Genomic DNA, 21,923 nt, shown 5'->3' with positions numbered 1-21,923 from the left:
TTAAAGATTTCATGTCAGTATGTTTGGTAAGCTGTTACGAAGTTCAGCTGATTATTTCTTCCCTCTAAACCTTTTATTATCCAGGGGAAGCCACCCGAGCCCTTTTCCAGCATTAACCTGCTTCACATTCACACAGCTCCACACAGTCACACCTGGGAGCCGACCACTGAACTACAGTCTATTAGTGTTGGTCACAGTCACTCCGCTGGGAGTAGTCTGAAGTTCAGTGCCTTAGTTAAAGCTACCTATGAGCGGTTCTCAGTTTTCACAGTGGCATTTTCTCACAAAGACCGAGGAGATTAGTTTTGGCAACCTTCCAATGACAAGACCTCCCCCCCCCCCAATTAGCCACTGCTTCAGAATAAACAAGGATTACCTGGCAGGCCCTCTCCAATGGGGCCAGGTCCGTTTGCAGAGCATTTTGTAGCGTTCCAGGCATGGCTCGTAGGCCTGGCGGAAGGCGTAGCCTGCTCTCCTCACGCGGACGTTCTCCATCAGGCCCAGGTAGCGCACCTGATGGCAGACTAGAGAGTCGGTGAAGATGTGGGAGGCCTTCTTGTCATTGGGCTTGATGCACCTGGGAAGCACAGAGAGAGGTTTATCACATCAATGTTACACTGATAACTGAATTGTTATGAACACTACATGGCTTGTCTATTGAGGACCATTTTCCTTGATGGATTCTAGAAACACATTGTTCATTTTATTGATTGGTATTCCTGAATGTATCATTATTATTAGCAGCAGCAGTTTCAAGACTTTTATTAGGTAAGTATTGTAATGGTATCATAACTGGCATTGATAGCAACAATAAGATGAAAAGGGGTTGGGTGGATATTCCATTTTAGTCACAAAAAATGTCGGAGACTTAAAATCTCGCACATAAACTCATAATATCCTGGACTGACAGAGTGATAACTGATACAGGACTTTACCGGATATAGTTTGGGTTCTTGGTCAGCAGGTTCTTCATCAGCGTCCCCACTGATGCTTTGAACTGGAATCCAGCGGTCGGTGGTCTCTTCAGGTTGACTTTGGCGGGGTTGCCCTCGGGGAACAGCTGTTTGATGAGGCTGTGGTTGGCCTTGTACATGGCCTGCGACAGGTCCCTGTATAACAAGTCGTTGTTCTTGTCTACAAAGCCCTCAACACGGTACAGCACCTTGATATGAAGAAGAAAAACTGAAATAACTAAAATGTATTTTATGCATTTATTTGGATTTGATTCTGTACACAGACCGATGTCCATACCTTGCCGGCGTAGTGCTGGATTCGGAAGCAGTTGTGTGGCAGGCTGTGATCGGTGAGGAACTTTGAATTCTTGCTGAGGCGACTCTCAAAGTGCTGGTGTTCAGCACAGATGGTGTTCAGTTTGTCCAGGAAGGTCTCATCGGTGACTGTCCCCGGCCTCAGGCACTCCTCGTCCAACATGGCCAAGATTCCATTTTGGTGCTGGAAAAAGCAAGGCCGACATAAAATAGTTGGTGTAAATTAACAATCATAAAGTGTTCAACACTAAATGTTATATTTTATGTTACTCTTTGTTACTGGCCTTGAATCTTTATTCATTTAATAGTTTATTGGTCTGCTCAAACACTTTCGGAAAGTGCTACAAAGGTAGTCAGACTTGAATGTGGTTTGGTGCTGAACTGGTTTGCATGGTCTGTGATAACTGGGACTTACATTCTCAATGAGGTCACAGATAATAGCGTTGTTGAAATACTCAATGTTGGTCCACTCGATGCCCTGCAACAAAAGAAATTAAGGTCAAAGAGACAATGGCTTTTCTATCTTGAGTTAACCAAGATGCCTTTTCCACATCAGCAAGACTCTCACAGATAAAATAAGACTCTTGAACCTGCCTGCACTCTTAACACAACACTGAGTGCCTGATCAAGCACCTGAAGGATAGTTGCCTAATCAATCCTGCTCTCACAACGGCCCTCACCAAGTACTGTAGTCCTCACAGTAGAGACCAAGAGAATGCAGCAACAACAAAGCACAGCCTGCCTGCATTCCAGTTTTATTAAACCTCAACCATTTGTGAAAGTGTGATGCAAAGTAGCCACAATTGATGGCAGCCACAACCAGAGTTCTTCAATAGCAGCTCATTCTAATGTAATGTGTATACTGTGTGGTTCCTCAAAGTTTAGGACATCTTTTGTTGTTTTACACTGACATGATCTCCTCCAGGCAATAGCATGTGTTCCTCGAGCTTTAAATATCCAAGCTTGATGAGTGATTAGAAACATTTCTTGTGCTTGTGTTCCTATTTTTGTTCATACTGTTCATTTGAACCCAATGATGCTCAACACAGGAAAAAAAAAGTTCTTCACATAGAACTTACAAGCTGCTTTTTGACGTTTTTGACCACAGTCTGTAAATTCTGGCTGGATGATTGGAGAACGTGGCAACGTATGAATCTCGAATGTGTCTCCAACTCTCATCTAAAACCGCATGTTCTAAATAATTATAAACTAAGGTTATACTCAGTCTAGACACATTAATACCACTAGCACTTAACATTTACATGGGGAAGTTAGACTTAATGAGAACAAATGTCCTGGAAACACTAAATTGACTGGGCCCCTTTAAAGAGAGTTCCTTATTTAAGCACTCTTTGATCATAAACTTTAGTGCAGTTTTTACAGATTATTTAATCAGTCTAAATGTTTGTACATCCATCCTCATAGCCTTATTTATCCGTGCTGGGATGATGTTATGTTCTCTAAGGTTTCTCTCCTGCTGTCTGTTCCCATCCTCTGAGTGAGGACAAAACACAAAGCCTTTTCTGCAGAGGAAAGGGAAAACATTCCCCATGCTACCCTCTAAAAAAGGCCACTGTCCCTTGAAAACCCACTTCGCCGACATCTCATTCACAGCTGCTAATGGGTTGGGAACGTTGTTTCGGTTGATGGAAGCAATGTGACAGATTTCTCGAGGGGGAGGGTGCAAAAAGGGTGTGGCTTAAACTGACGGGTGACTGGCCAAATTCCTGATTGGTGGTCCTCCCTCCTTTCTCCAGCGCTGTGGTATTTTCCCATGCAGTATACTGGATGGAGGCCAGGAGTGGAATATCATTGGTGCTGGTGTTAGTGGGGATGGGGTGTAGGGGGGGGGGGTCANAGTGGGGATGGGGTGTAGGGGGGGGGGGGTCACCACTGCACATACATAGAGCTCTGAAAACAAACAGAGCTTAAAGGCCCACAACGGGGAGTGTTTACTCTCGCTGGAGTGAGGGATCACTTCCGTCCCCGGGACTCGACAGAGGGGAGACGGGAGAGAATAAACTCAGAGTGTGATGGACGACAGTGACGGGATAGGGGACATAAATGAAGTAGAAATGCGTTTAGGTCATGGGCAAGCACGCAGATTCAGCCGAAGTAGCACAAGAGGTTGAACAGATGAGTGACATGACCAGGTTGGGATCATGCTGCCGGGAGTTTGCCGTGATGAACTGTCAACACAACAAATTGAGTGCTGACATGTTGAATGATGTAGATGTACAGATGCAGGTGAGAGAGTGTTTCCAGGGCTACAGGCTGGGCTTGATGGGTCATTAATCCAAGTGTCCACTACCAGTCTTCTCGTGCATGGAATATATGTGTTGCATGTGTGAACACAAACCTACCTCTCTGACATATTCCTCCTGCTCCTCACGCAGCGTCAGCTCGATGAAGATCTGCTGCAACTTCTCGTTGCAGTAGTTGATGATAAACTGCTCAAAGCTGTTGTCCTGTGGAAGAAGCAGCGGCAGAAAAAAACAATTAGCTACTGGCAACATGTGGAATCACAAAGGTGCCTGTTGTCTCACTATGCTGTACCTTTTCTTTTGGACAGCAAAAGGGGAAAGCGGAACTTTTCCATATCTGTTAAATTTCAGAACTTATTAAATCTCTGAGCCTGTTTCCTGTTTTTTCTGCGGTTCATCACGAACCACTGCTCCTGCTTCGTTTTCTTGTTTCTCAAAGCTCTGACTGCATTCCTTCCTGTCTGCAAACATTCATAAGCATGGTCACATCTTTGCCAACGTTTGCTATTTACATCAATTTCCTGCAGTGTTTTATTAAAGAAGATGGTCGTACCAATGTGCACCAACACGAAAAGCTTACAGCATGTTTAGATGAATTTTGCATGACCAAAGAAGGCTCAAGAAACTCAGATTTAGCATCAGATCTGGAGCAGGAATACAATTTGATCTGAGATCTACATCCAGGATGATGCAATCACATTTGCAAAACCTGCAAGCTCACTTCTGACCATTTAAACAAGCCATGTAAAGTGTCTAATGTCAAGTCAACCCTCCCCTGATGTCACCTGCCTGAAAAAAGGTTGTACATTTGATACTAAACTGGTAATAATCGGCTTGAGCAAACTACAACCTTCTACCTTCTTTCAAAACTTAACAATCATAATCAATGTGGTCAGTGAACAACTGATACCGGTAAATGTTGCTGGTGCACCTTAGGTTTATAAACCCTTATCAGAACAAGTTGCTGTAAACTGGCACAGACTTCATTAAACATTGACGGAGTGTTAACAGTTGAAAAGCCACTACCGATTTTATGCCCCGTATTTCTCAATTATTATTGTTGTCAATTATGACCATTGAGTGGTGAGTCATGCTTCTTGGCAGATGGCCCTATTGTGCGCTGGGTTAGGTTAACATTCATTTGCTAAGGACACAACAGAGGTTAGAGCAGCGTGTTTAGTCTTAGCGCTCAGAGTGAAGGACACAGCAAGGTTTCTCAGTGACCAGGAAACACAACATATCGCCTCAAGGAGAGCGACTTTATTTCCTTTTACTGTGAAACCAAAAGGTCGTCTTCTCCCCTGATAAACACACAACGCACACACTCAATAGCATGTCTGCTACTGCTAGCTGTCATCTACACCCAAGTGGCAGCAGACACCAGACTGAAATATGGATGAAATTGCACTGTAACTCTAAAATATTTCAGCTCCAACTGAGCTGCTTTATGACAAACCATTAACAGCAGTTTGAGGAAGCCACCGACTTATAATTATGTTTAAAGTTAATGTTCCCATTTCTCAAAGGTGTTGATTCACTTGCCCAAAGGTAGGGGGAAGTTCTTGCATGTAATATTTAAAAAGTTAAATGTTATGAGTTTAAATCAACATTTCCAGGGAGAAATAGTAGCCTGCCATACTCCCAGGGAGGGCTGGCTCTAAATGCGGCTCATTCTTTTCTAAATCTTTCCTGTAGCTGAAATAAGTTCAAGATCATGAAATTACCACATATTCCTCTTGTCAAAATAAACTGGCACCTGCACTGTTCTTAGTATAATTAGACCAAATGACCACTACCAAAACATCCCAAAGCATCAACCTAATCTGTATCTATTAAAAGAATAGTTTAACACTTTGGGTAATACGCTTATTCTGTTTCTTTCAGAGAGCTGGGAGACAGCTATGCTTTGCTCACACTACGAGTGACACAGCAACAGCGTGACCAGCTACATTATAGCCAAGTTGCTGTTGAAGTGTTGCTCAAACACTTGTCAACGTAGTTATGCTGTGACAGGCTTGTAAGTGTCTGCTACTTGCCACAAAGCAACTCTACTGAATGCCAACTAATGTTTGTAGTTGCACATGCAATGCTAATAAAGCTTAGCTTAGCTAACTATGCTAATAACACGGCACTACAGCTAGAGACAAAAAACATATGACTGGTTGATGCTTCACTGCTTTGTTGAAGCACTAAAAAAGTTGAGGCCAGCTCAACTTTTATATGTAGCGTGTCACGCCCATCCACAGTGACAAGTGTTGGAGGCAGTTTGAAGCTTCATGTCATCGACTTCAATTAAAAATGACTTGTAGCTTGTTGCGGTGTCGCTCATAGCTTGAACGCAGCATTAGCTTAGCTTAGCATAACAAGAAGAAGGAAGAAGAAGCAGCTAGCCTGGCTGTGTCCAATGAAAAATACCTGCATATTAGCATCTCTGAAGCTCACTTAACATGTTATATCTCATTTGTTTAATATGTACAAAAACAACAGGAGGGTTATGTGTAAGACTATAGCTTGGCTATGTGCGATAACTCCACTGGTTGCCTGGCAACCTCATGGTGACAGTTACTGCTCCCAGCCAAGAATAGTCCACATTCCCTCGGGACAGAGCCAGGCTAGCTGTTCCTCCCTTTTTCTAGCCTTTGCGTAATATTTCCATAGGCTACAAACAAGAGAGTGGTATCAAATTCTCCTCCGACTCTTGGAAAGAAAGAGAATAACATATGTTCCAAAATTAGGGCCGTAACGGTACATGTATTTGTGTCGAACCGTTCGGTACGCGACTTTCGGTTCGGCACAACCCTGTACCGAATTATTGGGCGCAGGATATTATTTTATTTTATTTTGTTTTATTTTAATTCCGTTTTTGCGAGCCGAGCCATTTAAAATATCTAGTTCCCTGACGGACATAATTGAGTGACGGACCGAGTCCCGTAAATCTCCGCTTTCACTTTGTGCAGCGCATTCTCGCATTTTGACAACATGGCAAGTGAGCCTGACGAACCTGAAGACCCACCCGCAAACCTTAAGTCCTCCGTTTGGGAACACTTTGGTTTCAGGGTAAAATACGAAGATGGAAATAAACAAGTTGACAAGACAAAAGCAGTGTGCCGACACTGCAGAACAGCGGTCGGGTATGTACTTGGAAACACGTCTAACATGCTAACGCATCTAAAGCGACACCACCCGAGTTTGAACGTTAACCGGCACGACTAGAAAAAGCAATCTGGTGCAAACTACGATATCGTCGTCGTTTAAAAAGAAAGAGCGTTTCCCTGACCATCGCGCTAAAGAAATAACCAACGCCATTGGAGTTGAGTAAAATTGTTTAAGCTGCACTTTAGATATAAGCATGTTTTGTTTACTGCACTTTAACAAAGTGGGAAAGCTAAGTAAGTTCCTAGTAAAACTGAATCTGAGCAGGCTTTAAAGCTGACCAGCTGCACTATACTTTTTATTTTAATTGAGTAAAACTGTTAAAGCAGAAATGTATATTTATATTTTTCATTCAAAAAATGTGTTAAAAAAACAGCAGGATTTTATTTTTCACTTTTATATTTCTATTTTCATTCAAACAATGTGAAAAAGCAGGATTTTATATATATTTGTTTCATTCAAAAATTGTGTAAAAAGAGTTAACTGCTGTGGTGGTATGTTTTAATAAGGTTACCAATAAGTAAAAGATATTTAATAGTTGTCTATTTTTTTCATTATTGTACCGAAAAAAACTGAACCGTGACTTGTGTACCGAGGTACGTACCGAACCGTGATTTTTGTGTACCGTTACAACCCTATCCAAAATAGTTAACTATTTCTTTAAACTAATATCCGTTTATAACCAGAGCGTTCAGACATTCAATACAGCAACAGCACACTTAGTAGCCAGTTTATTAGGTACATCTATTTAAAAGCAATGCAGTTAAATACAAGAGCTCTGCAAAATAAATGAATCATTCTAAAACAGTACTTAATCTACCCTTTAGTCATTCCAATATTTTGCCCACCCCATTCAGTCTGAATGAGGTGGGCAAAATATTAGAAACGCCTCTTGGTGTAATGCAATTGAATTCAACAGCACCACACACTACAGCCTCCACAATAACCATACACTCCAACACCTCTCTAAAAGCTGAGCCTCATACAGGAAGCTTCATGAATGGAGCACTTGTTGCAGGGCTGTTGCATTACACTGCATCGGTTTTAGCTGGGTGTACCTAATAAACTGGCAACTCAGTGCCATGTCATGATTCAAATGATGCAAAGGCTTCTTTTGCATCGTTTCAGCCGTGTGGCTGTGCTGCACACCGGTGGGCCCTGAATCGTCTTGAATGAGGAGCTGAATTGAGTGGTTTAGAGTTTAGATCACAGCATGCACACTGGCACAGCAAACAGGCCGGTGCAGGTGTTACTTACTCCATCCTGGTGACCCAGACACAACACGACAGTGAGGGGAGAGGAACTTGAGAGTGAGTGGGGTGAACAAGCAGGGATATGAAAAAGACATGAACATATGGGGGTGGAGGGGAGGGGGACTGAAGGCATCAAGCAACAGGGCATGGGCATTTATGAAATCTCCATTCAGTCTTTACAGTACATTCAAACTCTCATGTGTGTTGCATGCACAAACTTATTTACATGCACTGTGATGCCCAAATGGCTAATCTAATTATTAACATAAGGAAACCATAAAACCAATAGCTGTACTAGCTGATGTAACACAGACATACTGTATATGATGTGTATGACGTGTTGTGCGGTTCTCTTATTTTGAGCAATCCCTTAATGTCCCCAGTTTTGTACTGTGCTGGTTGTAGTGTTGAAATCAACTCGCCACAAAAAATAATTTCACCCGCGGGAGCAATAAAGCTGAACTAATCTGATCTGAATGTGGTTTTATCAGCGCTCAGTTTTTGTTGATAAGCTCCTCGCAGGTACCAAAACAAGCACGCACACAGCCCAGGGGCTAAATCCTTTAAAATGTAATAAAATGTTTGGCTGGTCAGATTCTGTCTTTGTGGTTTTAAAACAAGGAAAGCTGCGTTTCATCTGCCTTTTGTCTTACCTCAAAAATCTCAAAGCCATAGATGTCAAGCACACCCATGACCTTGTGGCGAGCTTTAGTTTGTGCCTGCAGGGAGACAATATTGTCGATATTAAATACACAATGCAGGGGTGTACTGCCAGTTTAACTTAGCATGAAAAATGAAGAAAAAACAGAACATAAATTAAAGTAATGAAAGAAAATATATTCTGCACATTACTTACTTTAATGCTTTCGTTGATCCTGGTTACTAGCCAGCTAAACAGACGACTGTAGAGATTTTTGGCAAGGGCGTCTCGGGCATAGTAGGCCTGTAAATAGACACGCATTACTGGTGATGAAAATGCATGAGTTTATTTTTATTACATCTCTGCACACACAAAATATCAGAGTCCTTTAAAAAATAATCCTAAAAACCAACCAGTTTCCAACAAGTCATAAATTCAGGAAAGAAAAAAACGTTCACAAACACTGAATCATGAAAGCTAACCACGAATGGTAACATTAGTCTGAGGTCAGGTTAATTCTCTCAACTTTTCCCTGCTTTTGGACACAGCGGGCCCTCGTTTGCAGCATCCACGTCATAAGAACAGTCTGAGTGAACTCACTAACCTCTAAAATATGACCTACATTTGAATTTCCAGGAGGAATAAGGCTTATCTATAATGGAGAGGTTTTCATGTAGCACTGACATGGATGAGAGTCGGCAGCCGGAGGAGCAAGTCAGGGGGAAGGAATGGCCCTTTATCTTTTTATGCACTGTGAGAGTGTGTGTGTGTTAATGTCAATACAAGTAGGGCAGTTATGCATTGGCCTAACGGTTACACATTGGTACAACTGGTGCAAGACGGATTTGGAACTTTCTCTCTGACCTGAGCCACGTTCAGGGTTGTGGACACTTTTTCCAGCTTAGCCTCCACTGTGCGGTAGCTGAATGCTCTTTCCAGCACTGACTGTTCGATCCCCAGCAGCTCACACATCTCCTTCAGATCTGCAAATGCATACAGAAACACTGACAAATACCAAACAACTTCTGCAGAAATCAGGAAAAAAGGGCATAATTCTGACTGGGTCTGAAATGATTCCTCAAGAAACTTGTTTAACACTGATGATCATTACTGTGGCACAACACAGTAATGCATCACTTATGAACAGGTGATGTCGTAGATTGCAAAATGGAGGAAGAGAGAGAACATAGCTAGTGGTGAAGAGAAGAGACAGGCCAGAGAAAATGACATAAAGTGTCCAAATGTTGGGACACTTCAAGCTGAGACCAAAAAAACAACCCCTGTACTGTGCGTCAATGATGCCAATTTTCAACCAGCTCTGCGTCATTCCAACATGGGCAATAATGTTGAATGCAAATGATCAACACTCCCTCTTGGCTAGCGCCTGGAGGTCTCCGCTCATTCGCCAGCATAGTATGCCGGACGATGCAAAACCCAGGGACTTCCACCGGTGGATGAGCGGGGAGCTCCGGGCAGCATGGAGAAAAGCCAAACACTGCTGATCTGCATAAACTGCCCACGCTGCAGTGACGCAAAGCTGGTTGAAAATTGGCAGTGTTTCCCTTTTAAAAACATAAATCAATATGATGGCTGGTTAGGCTTCTTACAAACTGACCACGGCATTTTATTTTCTGTGTTTATTTTTGTGAGCAAAACTGAGTTAACTTTAGGACACACACAACAACCCACACTACTCCCCTCACAGTGATGCATAAAATACCCAAATAAAATATCAGTTGGTGTACTGTATGCAATTTCAGCAATAAAAATATTTATTTTACTAACAAGAAAACCAATTAGTTTGTCATTTAAGAGACTTGTCTCTTGTCTTTTGTATATTTGCTATTATGCTTTAATAAAGCAAATGTATTTCCTATTGTATAACTCCATTCATTGACAGATTCATCTGCAGAATACCTTGTGATCATTTTATTTGATCTTATTTTATAAGTAACCTTGAAAAAAGACTGCTGAAGACTAAGAGAGATGAGCATATCACGTTGCAAGATGTTTTAAGAAAAAACAAACAGTGATTTATATTTAAAAAATGGTGTGTATTTTGTAAATGTAATATTTGCCTAAAGAGAACAGCTGTGGGAGTGATGACACACACAGCTCTTGTCACACAAATCATAAAATACAAATATCATGTGAGGACGAGCGCAGAGGAGATCATATCAGCCAACAGGGGGCAGTGGCTTAACATCGGGCCATATGGGCATGTGGGTCAAAAGATTTATATGTAAAAATATTCACAAGAAATTATCAGAATAAAGATAAAATTAAGTAATTGACACAATTATTCAGATTGTCTTATATATATATGTCTGATCATAACTAAACACCCAGAAGCTCAGCTGTTTACGACTACACCATGCTGCCAATTTCTTAAAACAAAAGTGTAAATAAGTTTGAAGATGTTGTCATGAAGGAGAGAATCTTCACTTCCTCTTTATCGTCCATCACACCCACCATTTTTGTCTTTGATGCGGCTCTCATCGGTGCCGTTACAGCGCGACTCTGGCTTGAACTCAATGTTGCCGAGCTTCAGCACAGCTGCCACCAGCTCCAGCACCGACTGCACCTCGTCCTCCATGAAGCCCACGATCTGCATGGCATTCTGGGAGGGCAAAAAGGGACGAGTCACAGATCAGCTGATGTTGTTGAACCTTATTAAGAAACATCATCACTGGGCTGCAGAGGGGAACCAAGCTATAGATGCACTGTGATGTGACAGTGTCTATGAAGGTGCAAGCACACCGGTTCTGTGAGGCTGACACATTATCACTGCAGCCTGGAACTGCTGTTTGTCATGATAATGAGTTAGAATAGTCAAACAAGAGAAAAAAGAAAAAGAAAAAAAAAGATTGGACAAGGCAGAGCTGCACCAGTCAGTAAGCTGTGCCAACCACATCACCACATCTTTTTAACCTCTAATTCAAGAGACGTCCCTTCAGACAGAGGTCTCAATTTTGAGGGACTTGAAGCTAAACTAAGTTATCCGATTTACATAATTCATGGGTGCCAAAGAAAAGAGGAGACCAACAGAAATCCATGAAACATATCAGCTTAATCTTCACATGAAAAACTGCAAGTTACCCAATTGAATATTTAAATGTCTTGAAGTTACTCCCAGTCCACCATACAAGAGCCAAATATGAAACAACTTCCTTCACAAAACAATTAAAGAAGTCAATTGCTTGAGATTATTGTGTTAGAAGAAGCTGCAGCTTTATATGTCTTGTTCACAGTGGTGCTGAAGTGCTCCATATCTGTTAACATTAAAGTGAATACCAGAGTTAAGACAAAATTAAACTTTAAACTAAACATTTAACTTCACGTTTAAAGGAGTGCGGCCAGCTTTGGTTTTATTGCAGACAAGGCCATGTGGAGGGACTCATTGTTTAGTGGTAATGTCCTCTTGTGCTTCCGGTGGTGAAACGCAGCTGTATGGGGAATACTATGAAAACTCTATGTGAGAGGTGATGAGAAGCAGGATGTGAAATGCAAAAAAAAACAAAAGAAAAACAGTGACAGAACAGACTGCAAAGGCGTGTACAGTAGCTGAGTGGAGCGTGCTGGAGCAGGACTGATAACAATCGAGTGTAGTAGAAAGAGTCCGTATAGACACAACATCCTATGTGTCACTGTCGGTAAGGATAAGAAATAGTGGCATTGTACATATGGCCAAGATCTTGCATGTATGTGCACCAACCTATTTAAATAGCAGGAAGCAGCTGCCTTGCTTCCTGTGGTTCTCCCCAAAAATTTTTGCTGCCACTGTGCTGTTACAGGTTGATCCATTGTTGACAATTTGTTAAATGCTGCAAGTGGAATTTCCCATGTTTATATAATGCAAAACTAGTAGTTCAGGTTGACTTTCAAGTTCAGGTTCAGTTCAAAGTTCACCTGGTTTTGCAACATGTGGGAGGCCGTGTAGTGTGGAGTGTTTTCACCGTCCAGAAGATGGACTTTAATAATCTACGCTGTGTTAGTTTGTTAAGTCCAGGAGATAAGGAGAAATCAGACCGCCTCTACCCTCTGTACAGGATTTAGATTATCTCGGCATAATGTAAAGGAAAGTTGTTTTACCACTCCCCAGCAGTTATTCAGGGTTATTCTTAAAATATCAGCTGAAATTGCATCTAAACTGGGGTTAAGTGTAAAATCATTCAGACAAATTTGTGCGCGAACTACTCACCCTGACTGTCCTGAAGTTAGCCGCATCATCCAGCCCATTGACCGCAGCAGAGTCCAGGCTCAGGTAGTTGTACTTGCTGAAGTCACGATCCAGCTTCAGCTTCTCTGTGGCACACAAAACACGCGGTTGCTTTTCAAATTACATTTGTTTACAGCCGGTTGGCTAAAGGCCATTTCAGCCTTATTTACATTGAATGTAAATTACACAACTACACACTCACAGTTGGTGGTGCCTGATTAAAAAAAACACAGTCTTGTAATAATGGTTAGTAGCTGCATTCTATTCAAATGCGACACTCATGCCTTTATAGAAATTTGTCCAACCCTCAGGCCACTGTCACTCCAAACACAATTTCTACACAGAGCATGCTCTTAGAGTCACCGCTGTGAACACTATTCTGAAAGATCAAATAGCCCTCTTAAAAGCCCCCCCCCTATCTAGTAGCAAAGAAATCTATTCCTCTGGTGCGTGCATGTGTCGGATTTCATTAGTGGCTGCATTAACTACAGCTGAATCAGGGCCCCTCTGATGTGTGTGTGCTCCAGAGTCAATGGCCATTATTTTGTTCTGCTGTGTTCAGGACATAAAAACAATGCCCTCTGTCCACAGAAAGGCAAATAGAGGGAATAGGTTTCACAGGCAAGCCTTTTGTTCTCTGTACTGTTTGTTAGGCAGGAAGACTGGGTCATTAATGCATCAGCCATGTGTTTAGTCCAGCTGCAATCCAGCGGGGAAATACTTATGTAAGATTTTAACATAAGGGATGGCATGCTGGCACTTCCACATGACAGTTTGGAGGAGATAATTACAAACAGGAAATTTAAAACTAGGGTAATATATTAATATTATATCTACATCGTAATATGAGACTAGATTTTAGATATCATTGTCTTTTCCTGGTTTAAAAGGCTGCATTAAAGTGATGTACTTTTCTGAACTTGCCAGACTGTTCAGTTTTATTATTTGCCTTTATTAATTTAGTCATTATATCCACATAACTGATGATTATTTATCAAAAATCTCACTTTGTAAATAAGTACACAATGATATCAAGATAAAAAACATAGTGATATTGGATTTTTTCTGTATCACCCACCCCAATTACCCTGAAATATGGAAACACAAGCTCTATGCTCATGCTAACTATCTCAGTCTGGTGTAGGACACCTAAATCAAACGTGGCAGAAGATCCAACAATTGCGGGTCTTGTTTCCCCTGGACAAGACTGCTCATCTGGCTACCCTGAAGTTTGATTCATTGCTTCCTGTGAGCAGATATGAGTATATTCTGAGACCAGAAGTTATTCTTGGCAACAAGGCTAAATATATCGCAGCCCCAGTTTGTGGTTTGGGCTGATGAACAGGGCCGATTTCAATTTTTCAGTATTTCAAAAATGGCTATTTCTGTCAGATCAAGGCGCCCTTTAAGTTAAGTTAAGTTCCCCCCTTATCCACGCCATTTAGAAAGACACATTGATGATTTCATTCTATGCATTCCAGCATTTTTACGACTTACTGAGTGTGTCATCAGAGGCTCCGGACAAAAGCTGATAAAAGACGTGGAAGTTCCTCTCTCCCCTTGGCTGTTTGACCACACGTGACTTCTCCAGCAGATCTAAAAGAGTTCAGGATAACAAATGGAAACAATGACACATGGTGAGAAAAAGTAATTTCCCAACAGTAGCCTTCACAGGAACAGGCTCTGTGGTGATTCACTGAGGTGCCCTTGAGTAGTAAATACGGGGCTGACGTGCTGTAGTGGGTATTAAGGATGCCCAACATCTGTACGGAGCTCAGAAGGCTTCCTGGTTCAAAGCACTGTATGTATTCAAGTTGCCAAGGTGACCAAGCCAATCTTGGTAATTATTTGTGTGTGTATAAACACACTACAGGAAGTGTACAGCGAAGGAACCACACAAGGATATCAAACGTCAGCCCTTTCTCGCGGGCTGCAGACCAAGTGCAACAGTACCTGATTAAAAGGGAACCCGTCATCTGCTCACAGCATTAGGCTGAGTATGATTTAATTAAAGACCAACAGCAGAGCTCAGCATCTGAGGCAGCCTGTGATCCTCTTCACTGCCAGTCTGGCTGGATAATAGCATTCAATTTGTCTGGTTAGAAAACATCTTATTTTAGGAGAGTTTACATTACACTGAACACTTTGGGGAAAGAAAAAAATCCACATGAACTGCCATTTTGACCACGGTCGAATTTCCAGCCATGAAAAAAAACAAGAACAGCTCCTGGCTTTGTCAATCTTTAGACTTCACCAACTCTGACTCACCAGTCTGTGGGTGCTGAGAGGACAGAAGTGCCACTTTGCACCGCATCTGTGGACACACTGTGAGCACCTAACTCGAAAGCCCTACGCAGAGACCTGGGGCTGTCGAGTTAGCGGAGGGATCAGGCTGAATGTGAATCTGTGGCACCCACTGGCCATGAATCACATATGTGACTCTATAAGAGCCGGCACATTAATAATACAACATCCATGACTGAGTGGCTGACAGCAGCAATACAGAGCTGCGGTCAAACACGCAGAGAGGGTAAGAACAATACCACTGAAGAACCGCTTCCTCCATTCTAGCGTCTTATTGAATGTTTTTAATATATCTGGTCCCATTTGTTTCACTGTCGTGTAGAGTCTGATTATCCCCATCCTGAGGGGACTGAAGTGACCTTTCACGTTGTGTCCAGCCAAACCCTTCAGTCATATTGTTATTGCTTTTTTTGAGCCACAGCTTCCCATTTTCTGCAGTAAAGTATCCTGAACAGCATCTGTTACATAGACTGTATTAAAAATGTGGACATCGCCTGTGGGTCTGAGAAAATGAAGCCACTGCCAAAGTGCCTTAAATCTGCTATTTTTTCTAATGGCCTGCAGGGGTTGACTGCTGGTTGCAAAAAGAAGTCTGATTCTTGACATGTGATTAACAAGTCACTACCACAGCAACCTGTCAGTCAGGTTGTAGGCATAGCAATACCCATTACACTGTGTACATTTTAAACAGTTGTAAACATGCCTGTATTTTTATCTTACAAGTTTTAGCTTTCCACAGTGTGTTTTCACTTCATGAATGTTGGCAGTCAGGTACAGTCAGGTCGCCAGCATAGGTGGGTGTGAATAGAAATCCACAGCTCCACCCTCTCATCTAAATTCGGTCACTTCTGGCATCAAAAAACCAAGACGGAGATATCAAAAATGCCAAACTCGAGGCCTCAAAACGGTAGTGGGTGATGTCACCATAGCTATGTCCACTCCTTTCATACAGTCTATGATGTATTGCATGCTTTGCTCGCCACGTGTTCCTTTTCCCTTAGATAAGCAAATGCATAATAGAGTAGCAATGTGGGAACAATATCCTGTTATGTTTTGACTTTGGCCGTTTGGCTGCCAAAAACTTCTCACCACTCTATCATTAAAACTGTCGAGAATTGGCTACAGCTATCTAATCCCAGTTGCAGGAAGCAACGAGGGCTTGACGGATGTACATATAGGGGGAAATAATGAGCCGAGGGGCGAAGAGAAATCCGGCAAGGCTTGTCCTGCAAGAGCATCCTCATCCATCTGTCTAGCCAGCCAGCCAGCCAGCCCTGTCTGAGGCAGTCACATGTCAGTGGCTGGTCTTCACAGACAGTTCCTTGTGTTGGACTAACGCGAGCCAACAGACAGAGGTTCATTTGTGTCTCGGCCATCGGCTTGTCTCTTTGTTTCTGTGACCTCTGGCGGAGAAGTCGCCGCAGACATAACAATGTGAACGGAGGCAAGATAACAGAGAAAAGAGCTGAGGAAAGAAAGTCAGTGGGTGGAGGGTTGCGTTCTGTTCGGTCTGGGAGTGACATTGGTGTCAAGAAAGCATTCGTCTCTTTTTTAGGCTATGGCAAAAATACGCAACCATACCTTAACAATTCGTACATTTGAACAGCTTAAACTGCTTATGAAGATAAATAGCAGATACTTATATGTTTAATTGCACTGTTGAGCTGCTGCTGAGAGACAAACCGGTATCAGATTGGTAAGGACATGAAAAGAAGATGACAAATTTGACGAATATGACATAGATTAAGAAAATATGGCCGATATTTTTTATATTAAGGTTTTTCTGGGGGGGTCAATACTACTCACAGTTGCTGATGACTCCACCCAGAGGATCTCCTTTGAAGTCAAACTCAATATCCATGTATTTCCCCTGTGGATCAGAGTGCGACAGTTAGAACTGAACTTGTATAACTTTAACATACACTGTACACGGTGAGCCAGGTCCAAAACTCAGCTCATGAGTTCAGTTCAGGTCACAGTGAGGATCTCTACATCCCATCTTCCATTCAACTTCGGATACAGCACTACCCGCCAATCATAAACTGCTGTGAAATAACTGGCCTCTGTGGAGGGAAAGCCCCCCCACCATGCCAAGTTCTTTTTACTTCTGGGGGATTGAAACAAAGCATTTCAGGCTCCCTCTTCCCTTCTGTCTGAAACTTGGATGTTAGAACATAGAGTCCTGTGTGTTTGATTTTTTTTCCCTCTCCCCTCTGATGTATTAATAGCAGACAGGTCCTCAGAGCAGGCCAAGCTCCACTGGTGAGTGGGCTCCAGCCAAACTCAATAAGCCTGCTGCACTCAGCAAAATGAACTGACAGTTTGAGTCAAAACTCGATGATAAAACGATGACACTCTGATGAACTGGTATCCAGTGGGGAGGCCTGAAGTCCTTGTCTAGAGGTTTATACCAAGGTTACCTAAATATAAACAGATCAGGGGCATAATCCTTTATAATACTCTCTGTTACAACTGCAAGTCCGAGCACTGGCATGTGTTTCTATGTTCCATTGTAGGTGGATGACTGAATGTAGTGTAAAAAGGAAATCTGAAATTAGGATTGGGGAAAGTACATTGGCAGTTAGCCTGCTAGCGGCTACTGGCTGGCATAACCAGTTTCCACTAAAACAAACATTCTGTCTAATGGCACCATACGCTGTGTGTTGCAATCGGACTTTTGGATGTACTGGAAGTTTCTCACATAAACTGACTCACTGTTTGACAAATTTGCAGCTAGATACACATATTAGTTAGAAAAATCAACATGAACACAAGTGGTAGTGTGATAGAGGTGATCTGATGCAACGTCTTGTCATAAGGGAGAAAACTGAATCAGGCTGCTGCTGCTGCTGGATCAGGCCTTCCTGAAAATACCGAGCCAGCAAGTGTGAGAATGTCTTCATGGGAAAACACACCCATCATCTTTCGTACTGGCACTGTCAGGAAATAACTCGTTTTCTGGATCTGTCTAAGCACTGAATCATTGTTATGACGCTATCTCTGCCATGGAAGTGAACATCAGATTTCTTCATCTTTCTGTCAACAAGTGCAATTTTGTTATATTGACAGATGAGCAGAAAATAAATCTGTGCAAATGTATTAAAGTTTGCAAGGGACAAATTATAGACTGTGACATCAACCATTGGTTTGTTGACCCCTGTTTTGAGGCCATGAGTCTGGCATTTTGGCCATTGCCATGTCGGATTTTTGGAGTCAGAAGTGACCATATTTGGACAAGAGGGTGGAGCTGTGGAGAAGCGAGGGGTGGATCTGACTGAGAACCTAAGAAACCGATCGGCAGAGAGCCTGTCGCTCAAAACTGTCATGCCCTTAATTGTACAAAACTTTAAGCCTTAATAAAATTTAAACAGGCAAAGTTCATTTGTCATTAATGGGGAATTTATCTATAGAAACCAGGCTATATAGCTATTTGTCCCAGGCTATAAACATGATTATTTCTGCTGCGAAGTTGGGCATTTTAAGCAAGTTGCAACCTCCTGGAAAGTAAAGACAGCACTGAAGTACCACAAAGTGCAGTTCTTTGACTGGCCACTTGAGGCTGGCTCCAGAAGAGGGTCAATCCCCATAGACACCCATGTTAAAATGCCCAACTTTACAGCAGAAATAAACATGTTTACAGCCTGGGAAAAAATGTATGGGGGTGAATTTATATAACTTACACATGTACATTTTATTAAGGCTTAAAAGCTAGGCATTTTTAAGGGCAGGGATGCTTGAGTGACAGGCTGTCTGCAAGGTGTCGCTACAGTCTGAGTCAGATCCACCTCTCACTCTGCCACATCTCCACCCTCTTGTCCAAATATGGTCACTTGTGGCTACAAAATAACCAAGATGGAGACGCTGAAATGAACTGAAGGCTTCACAACAGATGGGTGATGTCACGGTAACTACTTCCATTATTTTATATACAGTCAATGATTTTCACATTGGGGTATATGGGTACTGAATTTGTTTTGGAGCCAGCCTAAAGTGGCCATTAGAGGAGCTGCCACCCAGGAGGTTGCTGCTTAGGGCAAACTGATAGTCCAGTGTGCTTGGTTTGCATCAGCATCTGACTACACTCTGCAGATGATGAACAGCCGTGTAGGGCAAAGGCCTTGTCCTGTAAGCCATATGTAAAGTGCATTTTACAAAGGCCATTTGCCATGTGCGAGTGTAGTATATCAAGCGTGCAAGGCCTGTTGTAATTGATGCGGTGCGTGGGCTGGTGTAAGGAACAGTTATATGTCTTCACATTATGTGGGAAAGACATTAGAGCACACAAGTGACATGAGCCCCTGAAAGGATGTTATTTAATGTTGCAGTGAAACACGTACTAACATGCATCACTTACAGACATGTGTCTACAAGAAATATCAGTCTTGACATCTCGTGCGCTTCAAACCAGTTCATATGCACAAACCCCTGCAGGCCTTTGCTTTAAACCATCAAGCAGTTACAAAGGCTGCTGTTACTTAATGCCAGCAAGTGTCTAGACAGAATTACTGTTATGAGAACTGATCTGCTCAACCAATTGTAGCAGTGAGGTAAATAAAGTGCCATAACATTGTAGCTCCTGCTAAAAGTTCAATTTAGCAGGAGCCAGACTGACGCAAGCACATAAATGACAAATCCACAGTGTACAGAAATTAAAAGAAGCAGAGATAGGGACATAAAAGTGGGGAGTTAAGAAACACTGTGGGCATATTTTGAAGGAAAGAGGAAAACATAGATGAAAGTGGCGGATTATGCACTAGTTTGAATGAAGTCTGAATGAGAACATCCAAGCTGTGCATAATATTTAGCAAATAAGTCCTCATTAGACAAGCAAACGTCTAATTAAACAACACTAGTTGTTTATCAGCTGTGAAGAGGATACTTACAAATCTGGAAGAGTTGTCATTCCTCACTGTTTTGGCATTTCCAAAGGCTGAAAAGGAGGAAAACACAGAATGGGAAATGATGAAAACATTGCAACTGATGAATAATTCATACTAATCCCTCTAGTATAAACTTATAACCAATAATATCAAAACAAATCAAAGCTTGTTTACAAATATTCCAAATTATACTTATGATCCTTAACATTGTGCTTCACTCTGGCTAGCTGTCAATCATAAATGGGCTAGATGTCAAAGCTATTTGTACTGATGAAGCCTCATAATTCTATATGGATTAAGCAAAGCACCAAGGCTTTCCAGGCTTACGAAGGGCTGAACCTTGCTGTCACACCACATTCAAGTCAAAGTGCTTCAGTATGCGCCAGTGCTTTTAAACAAACACTAACAAACAGGATGTGTAAATGCAGTGTTGTCAAGTATGAATTTTTGTGATCATAAAAATGCGTCACAAACACGTGTGCACTTGCACGCCTCGTGATATGTGCACAAATTAGTACTTTCCGATCCAGAGCTCTCTCATTTTGCTTCTAGCCACATTTCTGTATTAAAATTCCATTAATATGTCATGCTTCAGCGGGCTATTAGCATGACCGCTTAATTGCTGATGGCGGCAGATTAATGTGCATTTACGTCCATCGTTGGATGACAAAGAATGAAATCAAAAAAAGGTTCTGAAAACAGCAAAGCAGAAAGTCACAGAGAGCGCAAGCATGACAGACACATTGTGTTGTAGCACGGTCACTGTGCTCCCCTCTCCCTCTCTTTCAGTGCTGGGGCAATTAGATTGGCGGGAGCTAAACTCTTGCAGATGTGCAGGTTTTTCTGCAGCGACTCAACCCGGGCATACGGCTTCATCATTCATGGGCATTTCCTGTCCACTGCCCCCAATTAAAATACAGCTGTTCCTGTGCCAGTACTGTGCTGTGGGATTGAGACAGTATGTGTGTGTATGTGTGTGTGTGTAATGGAGAGAAGGAGAGGAAATAAAAAGAGTGTGTTACACACAGTATTTACAGGGCTCCTGGAGTTATTTTTGCTGATCAGCTCACTTGTGTGTGACAGTAAAATTTCCATGTTTATGTGTTTGTCAGTGTCTGCGTGCTACATCTGAAAGTTATGTTTTGCAGTTGCTGTGTGACTTATTGTGTTGGATAGGAAACTATCAGGGGTTTCGCAGTGATGAAATGAATTTTTACAGTCGTAATGTATTAAAAAAAAAAGAAGAAAATATATTAAAGATTGTCATAAAACTCCATTAAATAGCTTACTAATGCAGGGTGGAGGACAGATAGCTGAGGGCTGCAAATATACAATATAAATATATTAATATAATTTAAGTGTGTGAACTAGAGCTTTGATCGAGCCAAAATTAAAAAAAAAAAAAATCAGGCCAGACACTACTATATAGTTTCTGTCTAAGCCCGACACAAGCCTGAACCACAGCAGCTGGACCTTTCATAAATTTGGGGTGCTGTTGGAACGTAGCATTCGGTTCAGAGCACCACACTCTCGTAGTGGCACAGTGTACTCTGGAGACAGAGCAGCAGCACACCAAGCCCAGTGAATGTGAACCTTAATGGTCCATTAACTCCTATGGAAATAGAACGCTCTAACACCTGGAAACTGGTGAGAACCCGACCCGATCCAAGCCTGGATGATTGTTGAGAAATTACAGCCCGGCCCGAGCCCCGCAGGCTGGGTCAGGCCCAATCCGGATCAGGCAGAGAATCAAAGCTCTACTGTGAACTTCAGACGATCCAGCCACTGGATTAGCTCGAGTGTAAATGGCGCTCACTCACCCTCCAGCACGGGATTGGACTGCAGCAGCTGTTCCTTGACCTTATTCACCTCCTGGCCCTTCCCACACACCGCTGCCACATATGACATCACCAGCTTACTGGCCTCTGGAACACACACACAA

At 42.2% G+C, this 21,923-nt stretch overlaps 1 protein-coding gene across 4 annotated transcripts in view; it reads right to left on the bottom strand.

The window, feature by feature from the left end:
* Positions 1-21,923, bottom strand: part of myo1b (myosin IB) — a 78,436-nt gene that overhangs the window by 15,543 nt on the left and 40,970 nt on the right. For all 4 annotated transcript variants that reach the window (XM_050048131.1, XM_050048133.1, XM_050048134.1 and 1 more), the window contains exons 5-18: positions 21,802-21,906; positions 19,985-20,031; positions 16,908-16,971; positions 14,295-14,393; positions 12,780-12,883; positions 11,051-11,198; positions 9,443-9,561; positions 8,795-8,881; positions 8,592-8,657; positions 3,632-3,736; positions 1,684-1,746; positions 1,252-1,452; positions 936-1,162; positions 377-577 (exon numbers count right to left, since the gene is read on the bottom strand). In XM_050048131.1, the coding sequence (XP_049904088.1) occupies positions 377-577; positions 936-1,162; positions 1,252-1,452; positions 1,684-1,746; positions 3,632-3,736; positions 8,592-8,657; positions 8,795-8,881; positions 9,443-9,561; positions 11,051-11,198; positions 12,780-12,883; positions 14,295-14,393; positions 16,908-16,971; positions 19,985-20,031; positions 21,802-21,906 (1,636 nt within the window). The remainder of the gene's footprint in view (positions 1-376; positions 578-935; positions 1,163-1,251; positions 1,453-1,683; positions 1,747-3,631; positions 3,737-8,591; positions 8,658-8,794; positions 8,882-9,442; positions 9,562-11,050; positions 11,199-12,779; positions 12,884-14,294; positions 14,394-16,907; positions 16,972-19,984; positions 20,032-21,801; positions 21,907-21,923) is intronic.

This window comes from Epinephelus moara, chromosome 7, assembly GCF_006386435.1.
Source record: "Epinephelus moara isolate mb chromosome 7, YSFRI_EMoa_1.0, whole genome shotgun sequence".
In the NCBI taxonomy this organism is placed as follows: domain Eukaryota; kingdom Metazoa; phylum Chordata; class Actinopteri; order Perciformes; family Serranidae; genus Epinephelus; species Epinephelus moara.
Note: the sequence above shows the minus strand (reverse complement) of the source record. Positions and strands in the feature narration are given on the sequence as shown.